Source organism: Rattus norvegicus, chromosome 10 (assembly GCF_036323735.1).
Source record: "Rattus norvegicus strain BN/NHsdMcwi chromosome 10, GRCr8, whole genome shotgun sequence".
Taxonomy (NCBI): Eukaryota; Metazoa; Chordata; class Mammalia; order Rodentia; family Muridae; genus Rattus; species Rattus norvegicus.
In genome coordinates, this window is record NC_086028.1 from 90,048,548 (window position 1) to 90,063,275 (window position 14,728).

Sequence of the window (14,728 nt, forward strand, 5' to 3'; positions counted from 1 at the left end):
CTAAGGCCTATTGGTAACTTCAAACTGGCCCCGGACACCACTCTTGGGTTCTTTCCCAGCAAAGAGGAGTAAAAATCCTGGCCAGCATGGCCTTTCTCTGAATCCTCTAAGGGCGAGTGGACAGCCTGAGTTATTTCCTTAGGCTCTGGAGGCAGGTTTAGGCTGAACTGTGGCTCTCGTTTGGGACCGACAGGCTGCAGGCATTTGCAGGTTGCACTGGCTGGAGCTGATTTACGGACTGTGATCAACTGAGCAGAGGCTAATAACTGTCTTTGGTGGTGGTCTAAGACCCCAAGGGCTGCATTTGCATTGGGGTTTAACCGGTGGAGCACTCAGGTGCTCACTATTAATTTAGGGATAAAATTATTATTAATTATTAATCACTATTAAATTAGGGATAAATTATCAAATAATTATTAATAAATAATTTTGAAATCATTATATCATTATTAAATTAGCTAAATTAGTGGCAAGAGATCAGGACCCCTAGTGATGAAAACGGGCACACAATGTGGCACATGCGTAGCCCATGCCTGCGATCCCAGCACTGTAGACTATGACTAGGAGGTCAAGGTCATCCTTAGCTGGATAGTAAGTTTGAAGCTCGTCAATACCCAACCACCACCTCCACCAACACCACCAAAATGCTCAATAAATATAGATAAAGATAAATATGCCCTGTATAAACAGGCCCCAGGGGGCTGGAGAGACTACTCAGTGACTAAGAGCATGTACTATTCTTGCTGATGACCTAAGCTTAGTTTCCAGGTACCTCCCAAGCACCTGCAACTCTGGCCCTAGAGACGCTAATGACTCTGACCTCTACGGTCCCTGCGCTCAAAGTACACATGGTCACCATACAGGGAATTTTAAAAATAGTCTTTTAAAAACATGCTCCACCAACATAAAAACGATGCCTTTCCTGACCTGTAACACTGACTACTTCAGTTATGCCAGCACATTTTGAGAAAGGGCTTGGGGGAAAGCGATATCACTATTAAATTAGGGATAAAAACATTAAATAATTATTAATGGTCTAGGAAAGGCCTACAGAAGAGCCTCTGGGCCCCTTCACCTCCTCAGAGATGATTGGTCCAATGTGTGGTCTTGGGGAGGGGTCCCTGCAAGAGTGCATTTTCTTTGTCCACCAATCCCACAGAGCCCTGAGAATTCCCACCTCCTGAGGTTCGGAAATATCTGGTCCTGTATGCTTCATTCCAGCCACCCCCTCTTCCCTGGGGGTCCTTTGGATGTTACACTCATTATATTGCTTCTCACTAGGGTATCTGGTGCCCATTGAGTATCACATCTTGTCCTTGTGACACTGCTATCACACCCTTAGGGACACAGGTTCACGGAGTGCTTGGCATTGTGCTGACATTTGGTTACTGTTGGTGAACAAGGGGTCGTGTGTGATTCCTGACCTTTCAGAGCGAATGTCTAGCACATCAGTGTCCCTCTTTGATGTATGCCTTGGGGCATCAAGGGACAGCAGTGCCATGCCTCTGATCCTTCCTAGTCTGTGACCTCTAAGCATGCAGGTGGCTGCCTGGTCTGCTCCTCCCCACTTCAGGTCTTTGTGGTTGTTTGTGTCTCTAACCTGTCCCCCCCTCTACCTCAGGCAGCAGGGAGACTGCATTCGTCCTCCCACCTTCCAGACTCTTTCCTGTCTGCTGCACACAAATAGGCTTCCTCTGTGGGCTAGGCCTTGTGCTGTAGCCACGTGGGAGGCACAGGTGTCAGCAGACGATTTTACTGTTTATTAATATACCAAAGTGTCTGTCACATTAGCATGTCTGCTAGAACCCAGAAATGAGATGTCTGCCAACAGTCCCCAGAGAGAGACTTAGCGGATGGGGGGACTACTAGGCATTTCATAGAGATGAGGTCTGATGGATCTTGAAGGAAGGCAGGTTCTCACAGGAAAGAAGTGGAATCTTAAGTCAGTCTGGAAGTTTGGCTTTGCAGGGAGAGTAATCATGTTCCCTTCCTCCTCTCCTACTCCTTCATTTCTTGATCCCTCCTCTGGCTTTCCCATGAACCCAGCCTAGCCTCCCCCCCCCCCCTTTGGCTGGAGAGGCACCAACACTGTGACATTACTATACTGTGGTTTCCTTTTAAGGGCTGACTCTGCCAGGGCTTGGGGTCAGCCTGCTGGCTCTGGCTACCCACTTTCATTCTCAACATCACCCTCTGGCTGGCCCAGCAGATCTTGTTGTCAAAGATCACTTTGTTTTGCCTCACAAAGGAAACACTGTGGGGCAAGGGTTCTGCCAGGCCTCTGTGGCATCCTTTCTCCATCCAGGAACCGTGGCCGAAAACAAGCATAGTGGACAGGGCAGAACTCCTACTGTCTGGCATCCCCACCCGCAGCTGCCGCTCGGCAGGACTGTCTGATTAGAGCTCACAGCTGCCCTTTCTTTGGAGCTGACAGGCTCAGCCTTGCCTTCAGAAGTTGACCAGTGAAGGGAAGGTTGTGCAAGGGCAGTTCCTCTTCCTCAGAGTGGGCCCAGCTCTGTGGTGCTATTCATATTTCCAAACTCACATGGTCTCAGGCTGCAAGGAGTCTCTATCCTAGGTCATCTACCTGCAGGTGTGTGTGTGTGAGCATGTGTGTTTGTGTGTGTGTGTGCCCATGCATGCATATACTAGCATGCGCATGCACATATCCACGTGTGGAAATCACAGGACCACTCTGCCATCCCTCAGGAATTGCCCACCTTGCTTATGGAGTCAGGGTCTTTTGTTTGAACCTGGTCTGTGATTGAGCCTAGACACCTGCCTGTCTACCTTCCTGGCGTTTGATTCACAAACACATGTCAGCACACCTGGCTTTTTTTTTTTTTTTAATGGGTTCTGGGGATAGAACTCAGATTTTCTTGACTATGGCAAGCACTTTACTGACTGACCTATTTCCTGACCCTTACTGGCTTTTGGCTACTGCTTCCCTTCCTTCTCTCCCTTCCTTCTCAGTGAAGAAGATCCTAACCATAACACGCTTCTAGAGAACCCAGCTTAAAGACTTAGATTATTTCTGGTTCCCAGCTCTCCCGCCAGCCCCAACTTAATCTGGTCTCATCTTAAAAAAAAACAGATTTCTAATTAATTAATTAATTAAGGTTTTCAAGCAGGATTTCTTTGTATAGTCTTGACTGTCCTGGAACTAGATCTGTAAATCAGGTTGGCCACAGAAATTCACGTGCCTCTGCCCCCACCCCCAAATGCTGGGATTAAAGGCATGTGCCACCACTACCTGGATGTTTTTTATGTTTCTAAAATGATTCCTTTATTTTTATATTATGGGCATTGGTGTTTGCCTACATGTATATCTGTGTGAGAGGAATCACTTGGAGCTGGAGTTACAGACAATCGTGAGCTGCCATGTTGGTGCTGGGAATTGAACCTGGGTCTTTGGAAGAGCAGCTAGTGCTCTTAAGTACTGAACCATCTCTCCAGTCCCTTTCTATGTACAGGGGCTCTCTCTGTATGACTGTACACCATGTGCATGCAGTGCCTGAGGAGGCCAGAGGAGGGCACTGCGTCTGCCTAGGATTGGAGTTCCTGACAGTTGTTAGCCACTCTGTAGGTTGAGGGACTCCAACCAACTCTAGCCTTCTAGAAGAGCAACCAGTGTTAACTGCTGAGTCATCTCTCCAGCCTTAATGTACAGCCTAGGCTGGCCTTGACCTTGTGCTCTTCCTGCCCTTGTCTCTTTAGCATATGCTGTGGGCCTCCTACAACTGGCCCATCTGTTCTAAGAAACACATATTTCTTTCTAAGGGAGTGCGTAGCTGGGCTGTATTTACATGTTTGAGATTTATGTATGATGTATTTATGAAAGAGCAGTACAGGGCCATGAGCGTAGAGGCCCATAGTGTCCAAAAGATAGTGGGTTCATTGAGAGCAGGAGGTGTGATCTAGTTATCGTCAGAGTGTGGCCTTGTACCACCGTCCCCTTCTTGGAGTTACTGATGTGGTTTCACATCAGTATCTGCTCCCTTTCTTTCCTCTAATTAGCAGTCATATTTTGATTATCTGTCCAGTTCTTCCTGATGCAGAGCTCCGGAGAATGGGCCACTCTTTTTAGGGTTTAGTGGCCAACTTTTAAACTCCTGTTAAGCGAATACTAGAGCAATACAGCATTGTGAGGTAAAACCTGCCTTCAAGCAGCCTGCCCTCCCATGCCAGGCTCCCTCCCATTCCTGCACTCCGGGAAGTGAAGGAACTCTCACAGTACGGCTGTTGGCTCTTCGCAATGCTGTGATGCTACAGCACAGGGCACAGTTGCTGTCTGTATGTGTATTTCCCACGGATCGAGGAGTTTGCAGGCTTCCCTGTAGCACGGATCTTGTCTGGAGCGCTCACTGCTGAATCTCCAGTGTCTAGCACGTGGTCCAGTAAATGGGTGTTGAGTGCATGGGTGCTGTGTTTTATAAGAAGATAAGGGGAGAGGAGGAATATGTTTGGTGGAGGTACGGTAAGGTGTGGGGGAAGCAGCGTACCTCTGCTGGCCCATGCTGAGGTATCCTTTCCCCCTGAGGGACCAGCCACATGATAGTATGGTATAGAATAGAGTTCATTCAGGGCATGGGGAGGGGAGTTGAGGGAGTAGAGACAGAGAATGGCCAAGAGAGAGAGGGAGAGAGGGACAGGGAGAGAGAAGGAGAGAGACAGAGAGAGAGAGAGGCAGGCAGAGAGACACAGAGAGAGAGACACACACACAGAGAGAGAGAGACAGAGGGGGGGAGGGAGAGAGAGAGCAGAGAAGTAGAGGCCTGCTATGAGCACATGGAGGAGGGGTGGGGAATGGGGAGAGAGATAGACAGAGAGAGAGAGAGAGAGAGAGAGAGAGAGAGACAGAGACAGAGAGAGACAGAGAGAGAGAGAGACAGAGACAGAGAGAGAGAGACAGGCAGAGAGAGAGACAGACAGAGAGAGAGAGAGACGGTGGGGGGAGGGAGAGAGAAAGTAGAGAAGTAGAGGCCTGCTATGAGCACATGGAGGAGGGGTGGGGAATGGGGAGAGAGAGGGGGAAGGGACAAGAGGACAGAGCAAGAGCAAGAAGGCAAGAGAGTGAGGAGGGGGGCGAGCAGCTCCTTTTATAGTGAGTCAGGCACACCTGGCTGTTGCCAGGTAACTGTGGGGCAGGGCCTAGACTAAATGCCAACAATGGGTGACTGAAGGAACATTCACTGTGTGCCTTACTTCATAAAAGATTTCATGGAAATCCCCATTAACGATAAAGCTAATGTGGTAAACCTATCGTCTACCAAGAAGCTCAGTTTAGAAAAAGAAACAGATAAACAAGCAAATGGCCATAGCGTAAAGGCAGAGGCAGCCATAATGTGCCGGGAGGAACACCTGAGAAGGCAGTGGACCTGAAGAGGCCAGAAGAAGTTTGAGTGAGAGGAAGGAACACTTGAGTTGGGCCTTAAGGGTGAACCGGAACTTGATGGTGATCAATCGTAGGGTTAAAGGGAAGTCTAGATAGAACAATGTGAACAGAAACTACCGGAGACCACAAAACTGCAGAAGGCTGAGCCCTGACTCTGCTGTTTAAAACCAGTGGCCTTGGGTCGAGTTACACAACCTTTCTGACACTGTGGGGTTGTAGGAGGGGATAACCAGCCACAGAGTAGGACTTGGCACTTCAGAATGCTCAGCAAACGTCCATGCATATCACTGTCACTGCTGGGGTACTGATGGCACAGGTGTCAGTGGGGATATCACACTTCCTTGGTTTTAGAAAGGACTATATGTCTCTTCTCTAAACGCTTCCCGAAGCTGCCCTACTGTGCTCTCAGCTACATAGGGTGACAGGATGCGTTAGTTATTCTGTCGCTGTTACAAAATACCTGAGAGGAATGAAGGAGGAAAGATTTGTTTTGGGTCACGGTTTCAGAGGGTTCAGTCCATGCCTGCCTGGTCCCAAACGCTTAGGGCAGGATAGCATAACAGTAGGGGTATTCGGGAGAAGAGAGAGCTGCTCGCATCAGCAGCTGGGAGCAGAGAGAGCAAGCCAGGAATTGGTCAGGGAAATGTCCACTGTATCCTTCATCTAGTTAGACCCCACCGCCCAAGGCTACAGAGTTCCTCAAAATGACATGATAGACTCCATCAAAACGCAGGCAGGTGAGGGATACGTGAGAAAAAGACAGGTTGCATCGGCGAGGCTGGATGCTGTCGAGCCACGCTGACGACTTCAGAAATGAATCGTGGCAAATGTTTCTGCAGCATCACGGTGTAGGTGCTGGAACAGTCGATGAGCGGAAGTTTGTTGGAGGCTTTTGGGCTGTGTGAGGCTACTGCTAACCAGACTGCTGCTGTTTACCTCTGCACACTCTCTCTCCTCACCTGGCTTTTCTCCTTTCCCGCTGCCTACTCTCTGTGGCGTTCTCGGGATTTATTTAGAGGTGTTGGCTCTCCGCAGGCTGTAAGGTAAGCTATATTCGTTCCCGGTGTTTCATTGGCTCTTTTGGCTGACTCCATAGGCTCCCAGCACCTTCCCTCTGGCCCTTGGGTACCCTATGCTATCTACCTGCATACCCAGGGCATGCTATGCACCTTCCCTTCCTGGCACCGGGTACAAGGCTGTACCATTCTTCCATCTCATGCCGGTACACCTTCCCATCTCATGCCTTCACCCTCCGAGCCTCACGTCTTACCTTGCAAGGTGACGATTAGCTGGTTTGAGAAACACAGTAATGGACCGTGGTGGCTGGTCCATTATTTGGTTGGTGAGAGGGGCTAACTTGTTCAACTCAGAGCCCCTGGTGGCATCTGACTTAACTGGGAGAAGAGATTAGTGATGGTTGGCCTTTCGTGTCATGCCGGGGAGGGGACAGTCATGTCATGTCAAAAGAAGACAGATGTAGGGGCTGGAGGAGCCCTTTCCCATCACCATGCTACTCTGTCAAAGTTCCTGAATGCTCTGCGTGGGCACAGGCTATGGGCCAGTCCTCCGGTCTAAGGAGCTGGCTCTAATCGGCGCCTTACAGGCAGGTGTGCAGATTTCCGTCCGATTTTGGGAGCGGAATGGCCACAGATAGCGTTAGAACCAATTCACCACAGTGTGGTTGGGAGAACAGGGGACGGTTTGTAGCCTGCGGTCGTGGGGTGGGCTTCTCACCAGCTGGTCTGCTGTCCCGGCTCTGTTGGTAGGCCATGGCCAGTGCAACTGTGGGGACTGCGTGTGTGACTCGGACTGGACTGGCTACTACTGCAACTGCACAACACGCACCGACACCTGCATGTCCACCAACGGGCTGCTGTGCAGCGGCCGGGGCAACTGTGAGTGTGGCAGCTGTGTGTGCGTCCAGCCAGGCTCCTATGGAGACACCTGTGAGAAGTGTCCCACCTGCCCAGATGCCTGCTCATTTAAGAAGTGAGTGAACAGCTCGGAGAGAGCAGAGAGAGCTGGGAGGCTGGAAGAAGGAAGAGGGGCCCTGGACTAGAACTCCGAACTCTTGGGGGATCTGTCTTAGGGAACAGTTTGCCAAATGGGTGCTTTTCTTTTTTTCCATGAATACTTTTCTTTGGGGAAGTTGGAGGTCACACCAGCTGTGCAGGGACCAGAGCAGAGAAGCAATCGGAGCAAGCCCTCGTCCGGAGTGCCATCACGAAGCCCTCTGAATCGGGAGGGGGATCGGATAGGATATTCTCCTAAATTCCCAAGGCAGTGTTCTGGTTTCTATGGGAGATGCAAGGGGCCAAAGCTATGGTGGGCCTCAGGTGACATGGGCATTTGTCAATAAAGAGTTGTCCCGTTTGGACATTGAGGAAGCATCAGTCAGCACAAGTCTGTGGCTCTGCCATTGCCAGGTTCATAGTCATGCACTCTGAGCTGCGGTAGGGCCCAGTGCTTATAAGAAAGAGCCTCATGCTGGGCTAATGCTCTGTGGTCACTGTCTTGAAATTCTTAGGTATGTTTGAACAGAATTTTAATTTTTCAGTGGACTCTCAAATCACATGACCAACTCTGACCTTAAACCTCTGAGAATTGGTGGGAAGTCACCATCACTATCACCATCACCTTCACCTTCACCAAAACCTTCACCATCACCATCACCTTCACCATCACCTTCACCTTCACCATCACCTTCACCTTCACCATCACCATCACTTTCACTATCACCTTCACCTTCACCATCACCATCACCATCATCACCTTCACCTTCACTATCACTTTTACTATCAGCTTCACCTTCACCTTCACCTTCACCATCAATCATCACCTTCACCTTCACATCACCATCATCTTCACCATCATCATCACCTTCACCATCACCATCACTTTCACTATCACCTTCACCATCACCATCACCATCATCTTCACCATCACCATCATCATCATCACCATCATCATCTCTGAAGAAGCTTAATGAAGTCTATTCAATCCTAGAGTCCCAGCAGTCAGGATTCAAAAGTTCAAGACCAGGTTAGGCTCTGTAGAGAGACTGTCTCAGACCCAGGGTTGGCTGGCCAGGTCCTGTCTGTGGGTGAGGAGGGCCTCTTCATTCCTGAGCTCCATGATGCCTTCTGGGTACGTGGCATACGTTGGGCTGTCCCTCCCTCACTGTGTTCTCTCTCCCCTAGGGACTGTGTGGAGTGTAAGAAGTTCAACCGGGGAAAGCTACATGAAGAAAACAACTGCAACCGTTTCTGCCGAGATGACATCGAGCTGGTGAAAGAACTGAGTGAGTGCAGCAGGTCTAGGAGTGTCATAAACCCCGGCTGGTCACAGTCCCGTTTCCCCCCCAAAACCCACCAGCTGCCTTTCCAAGGTGGAAGAGTAGTTGCTACCTCAAGAAATGCCGTGCAGGCCTGATGTGCAGTGGGCACATGAAGGCTGGCTTCCGGAGAGCCACCTTCGTCCTTGCAAATGACTTCTGTAGCTCACACCTCCTACTAACTGGAGCCCCAGGCTCAGCGAGAACTCGTGCAAGGGTGTGCAAGTCAGATAATTCTTAATTTACCCTTAAAGGAGGGGAAGGTAGCACACTAGATTTTATAGATGAAGGAACCAAGGTGTAGTAGCTGCTGTCCCTAGCTTAGGAGGCGAGTAAGCAACACTGGGCCCGATGGCACACACCTGTCACCCTGTCACTCAGGAGTCTGAAGATGGTGGATCTTCACTTTGAAGCCACCTTGGGCTACAGGCTCGAGTATCCTAGGCCAGCCCCAGCTACAGGGCAAGACCCTTTCTCAAAAAAAACAAAAAACAAAAAACAAAAAACAAAAAACAAAAAACAAACAAACAAACAAACAAAAACCCCCAAAACACTATTTTAAAAATGTGTTAAGAGGCCGGAGAGGTGGCTTCGTGGTTTACAGCCTGGGCTTCTCTTGCAGAGGGGCATGGGTTTCAGTTCCCAGCACCCAAGTGGTGGTTAGCAACCATCTCTAACTCTGGTTCTGGAGGATCTAGTGCCCTCTTCTGGCCTGTATGGGTACTGTACACATATGGTGCACAGACATACTTATGCAGACAAAATACTCACATACATAAAATAAAAAACAGAATCTAGAAACAGTGCTAAGTGATGCCTAGGCTTTTGCTTATAGCTTGTTGGTTTGGAGGGAAACCTTCAGCCTTCTGGATGCATGGTCATGACTGCTCTCCTACAGCTCTTTTGATTGTTTAGACCTCACCCCCTGCCCCCTGCACCTCTCCTCCCCCTAAAATAAGACCAACGTATAAACAGGGGGATCAAGTATCTTCTTTACCGTTACTCTGGTCTGTACTCAGTGCTGTCCTTTAAAGACAATCTCGGCTGCCTTTGGTATATCAGATACGTTGTCTGAGTTGAGAGGCACTGGGTGGGGCCTGGGAGATACCAATCTCTGCACAGATAGCAATTGCCTGTGCAGAGGGGAATGCCTCTTCCTGTGAGAGCCACAGGAAGACAGTTCGCTTCCGGTAGGGGAGTCATAGAAGAATCAGATCTCTAGACCTTTGATAGCAGAAGTGGGCCACAGTGAGGTGGGCGGTTGGGGCTTGAATTCGAAGAAGTGTTTTTTCCTTGAGAGACCAGGCTTGCTGTGATCAGCGGGGGTGGGGTGGGGGTTTATCTGACTTTACTGAGTCTGCTTTTCTTCATCTATGAAAGAGAACCAATGGCCCCACCTAATGGGGAGAATTAAACGACATAAAACAGACAGTTGCTAACAGAGTAGCTGTCTACCTCCCTCTTTTTCCCTTCTCTGCTCGCTCATTCATTTCCTAACATGGCCCTTGTCAGTTTTACCTGTCTGCAGCCATCGGTGTACGGCAAGGTACACGCAGTGGAGAGTAACTAACCCACAGTGTCTCGCCATGACTAGCCGGTTTCAGAAGGGGCGGGGGAGACTGAAATCTACAGAGCATGATGGGAGTCAGAGACAGGGGTGGGGTGGGGGATGTCGGTGGAGAGACACACTGGGACAGGAAGAGAAGCGAGAGGCCTGGAAGGTTGCACAGACCACCTGAGGAGCACCGGGGAAGCAGACGAAGGAAAGAGGGGGAAGGGGACACCCACAGTGCGTCAGCAGCTTTTTTATGCTGTTTAAATCTCATGTAGGGTGGGGACATTGTCTTTCATTCATAGATGAAGATGGTCAGGGCAGATAGGTAGGTGCCAGCGCCGGTAGGCGGTAGAGACAGGCTTTGAGTCAGAATGTACGGTGCTCTAATAGCACACCCTGATCGGAAGAAGAAGTAAACCAAAAAGGGCCCATGGCGGGGGGGGGGGGGGGGGCGGCACGTCATCACTGATGGCTGAGCGTGATCTCCAACCTAGGCGTCTAGCCTAACGTCAGGCAGTTTCCAATCATACGCTTTCTAGATGTCCTATGGCTGGGTTTGGGAAAAACTCTTACCTTCTGGGATTTGCTTTGTTTCTCATTCTCCATATCCTCCCTTCCCCATGTCAGCGGATACTGGCAAAAACGCGGTGAACTGTACCTACAAGAATGAGGACGACTGTGTCGTCAGATTCCAGTACTATGAAGACTCCAGTGGAAGGGCTGTCCTGTATGTGGTAGAAGAGCCTGGTATGTGAGCCCTGAGGCCCCGTCCCTCCCCTTAGAGAGAAAGAGACCACCTTGCTAGGCAGTAATTTCTCCTTGTAATCCTTTCAAACAAAGCAGGCCAAAGGGGTAAGGGGGTGTATATCATTGAGTACTAGCAGGAAGGTGCCTCACTGGGGCTGGAGAGATGGTGTACACGGGTAAGAGCACTTGCTGCTCTTACAGAGGCCCTGAGCTTGGTCCCCAGTACCAAGATCAGGTGGTCACATCTAGCACAACCCTCGACCTTTAAATATGGGCTGAAGAATAGAGAGGGTATCATCTTCATTTTGCTTAGAGGGTTCAGAGAAAGCTGTTGTGGGAAGGGCAAAGATGTGTGTGGATGTCTGTGAAGGAACACACACGTTATGGTTTTTACCTCTGCTTCCTACTCACCCGTGCCCCAGCTTGCGCTCTCAGCCCTTTGTGTCTCAGAAGGGCGTTAGGTCTTTGCTGTTGGCTCTGCCGTCACTGGTGTTCCTGTTGGCTCACTAACCCAAATCTTTTGGCTTAGGATTTTGAGACTGGGAGCAAAGGTGACAGTCATCTGAGATGGCCAGACAACCCCGGGGGGCGCGATATGGTCACTTTTTATGTTCTCGGCGAGTCCAGCCTCTTGTATTCACACTAGGAAATGGGATCCCCGGGTCAAGGGTCCTACAGGTGCCCTTAGGCTTCGTGGTGCTGGAAGTTGAACCTGGGGCCTCCTGCACGAGGTCGCAGTCAGACCCTCAGCCGGGACCTCTCCTACCTCCTGGCTCTGCTTCTCTTTTTACCCAATCCCCATGATTTCCAGGGACTCTAGCTTGGAGCAGCATAGGTAGCTGGGGTCCTGAAGCTTTGGAAGAGATTATTCTCTTTCTCACCACCACCTCACGGCCTTGCAGATGTTTTCTTTGGAGGGCTGAGTCACCGCAGGGCAGTAAAGAATATTTCCAAATGGATTCAGCCACATGGAATGGGCCTCTGAACCGGGCTCTCTTCATTCTCGGCTAGGGCTGCCAGAAATAACACGGCATGCTCTGTGCAATAGTTAGTACACACACACTAAAATAGTAACTTGTTTATCGGAAGTCAGATCGATCTGGACTTCCTATACTTTTGTTTACTGCATCTGCCCACACTTCCAAGGCTTGTGTGGCCTTGGGTCACCCACTGGTTACGAGGGACCCTTAGAGGTACCTGTCTCTGGTCTCCTGCTTCCCACTCCTGGTGGTGACAGACTGTTTTCCTCTAGGATTCCACCTGTGTCACCCAGACCACTATGTAAAAAAGTTCACTGTGAGGTTTGAGGGTCAGTCTTATCCCAAGCTTTCAAAGAATTCACAGTCGTTCTTCCCAGAAGAACTGGGGCCCTTTGCTCCTGGTAATTTGGACACTGGAGCCTCACAAGCTCCCCGCAGGAGCCCCTTCATTATGGATAGGTTGTAATTTGGTGGGTTGGGCAGTGGCCAGAGCGGTAGCGGTTTGTGGTAGCGGTTGTTTTTGTATAGCATGCGGTGAGCCTAGGGTGTCTGTTTAGAGAAGGTGGGAGACGGAGTGGAAAGTGGGTGGGACTTCCTCTCCAGACTCATCAACACCCATACGTTCAAACACCTGGTGTCCTAACGCCGGAGATCGCCAGTATGAGGTCACCTGTTAGATACCCGAGGTTTATGGGGAGTTGAGCTCTATGGAATAGAATCAGCTGACCCATGGGTAAGATTCACAGCTTCTCTCTGCTTTGGTTATTGGCTGGGCAGAGCAAAGAAGTCAGTTTCCAGTAGGGTTAAGATTTTAGATTGCTGAATTATCCTGGCTGGCAGGCTTCCTGGTCTCCAAGGGCCGAGAAGGGCTGCTGAGTTTACAGCTCTCAGGGATGTACACACCTGAGCCAGGGCAAGAGACACACTTACTGACGGGATGATAAACAACAGAGCGAGGTAGGAGACGCCGCCAGTGACGATGGTAGCTGGTGTTTATGGAAGAGTTAACTTTATGCCAGCCAGTGTTCTGAGTCCTTTACATCTATTTAGTATAGTCGCTCCTCACCACATGCTTCTGATTGTGAAGACTCGTTCCCTTGTTAAAGATGGAGAAGCAGGAGACTGACGCCCCAAAAAAGTTAGTTTATTGAAGGTCAGATAAGCAGTGTAAGCATTAGAACCAGTATTCAAAGCCAGACAGTCTTGGCTCCTGAATGCCCAGTGGCAGAGACCCAAGGACAAGTCACATGTGTCTGTGTTTAGGGGAGACCGGGGAGAGGACTCTGATAAGCAGAAAACTCCCACGGCTAGTTGGTGGCCGCTCTACAGGAATGTGAGTTCCAGGATTAGCAGGTGTAGGGGTGTGTGTGTGTGTGTGTGTGTGTGTGTGTGTGTGCCTGTGTCTGTGTCTGTGTCTGTGTCTGTGTCTGTGTTTGTAATGCTAGGGATAGAGCCCAAGGCTTCATGGAAAATAGCAAGGGTTTTTCCACCAGGCTTAGTTACTCCCCAAATCAATGTTTTCTTTAAAATATTTTGTTTTTGAGATTCATGCGTGTGAGCAACTTGCCTCCCAGTATGTGTGCATAGCATATGCATGACTGGGTGCCGGTGGAGGTTAGAAGAGGGTGTCAGGTGATCTGGGGCTATAGATGGGTCTGAGCCACCATGCGGGGGCAATAGCAACGTAAGCTCTTAGCTTTGGAGCCATCCCTCCGCTAAATTTTAAAATGTATGCTTGGGTGAAGCCACACCACATGGGTTAGGTTCAGCCCGAGAACCCCGATTTGGACCACCTAGGACAGATTATTGCCATCCTAAAGATTATGCCTTTAAAAAGTGGTGAACCTGTTCTTGAGGGTCCCATCTCCAGTCCCGTATCCCTTTGTTAACGATCTCATTCCTGGACATTTCCGGTGACTCCTGCCCTCTCCGTCTCTGTCTCCCAGAGTGTCCTAAGGGTCCTGATATCCTGGTGGTCCTGCTGTCAGTGATGGGGGCGATTCTGCTCATTGGCCTTGCTACTCTGCTCATCTGGAAGCTACTCATCACCATTCATGACCGGAAGGAATTTGCTAAATTTGAGGAAGAACGAGCCAGAGCCAAATGGGACACAGTGAGTGGCTGTGATGTGCTTTGCGTTCTTCTGAGTCTTTGGTTCAAGAACCCAAGATTGAGGCAGGAGATCCTCAGTGGTGGTTCAGCCTCAACAGTTGTTCCCCAGTTACCCTTCTGCTCTGGAAACTCGGAAATGTTCTGACTGTTCTTTTGTCCGTCTGAGTCACGAGACCTCCTAGTCCTCTACGTTACAGCAACCACATGTCAGGATCGCTGCATGCACATAGGATATTGTGTCAAAGGGAGAATAACTGTCCAGTAGGGGACAAGATAAATCTGTATGAGGGACATATAACACACCGTGCTGTAGCAACGAAGCCCGAAGTTTAAACATGATTGGAAAGTGACATAGTAGCTAGCATCTTCTGAGGGCTCTGTGGAACTATTCCAAATTCTTCTGACACTTTATCTCTGTAACAGCCCTTATCCTTCCCATTCTATAGTTAAGGAAACCGAGGGCAGAGAAGCAAAGTAGCCTGCCTGACAAAGAGAGGGATGAGGAAATATAGGAATTACTTTGGGGATCAACCTCTTACATGTAGTGGCCTTGCATCCGTTTACCTCCCTTTTCTCATTCCCTGCAAATGAGAGGTGGTGGCTTC

At 49.7% G+C, this 14,728-nt stretch overlaps 1 protein-coding gene across 2 annotated transcripts in view; it reads left to right on the forward strand.

Moving 5' to 3' along the window:
• Positions 1-14,728, forward strand: part of Itgb3 (integrin subunit beta 3) — a 57,861-nt gene that overhangs the window by 38,621 nt on the left and 4,512 nt on the right. For both annotated transcript variants that reach the window (NM_153720.2, XM_063268800.1), the window contains exons 11-14: positions 7,162-7,384; positions 8,596-8,696; positions 10,912-11,031; positions 13,958-14,124. In NM_153720.2, the coding sequence (NP_714942.1) occupies positions 7,162-7,384; positions 8,596-8,696; positions 10,912-11,031; positions 13,958-14,124 (611 nt within the window). The remainder of the gene's footprint in view (positions 1-7,161; positions 7,385-8,595; positions 8,697-10,911; positions 11,032-13,957; positions 14,125-14,728) is intronic.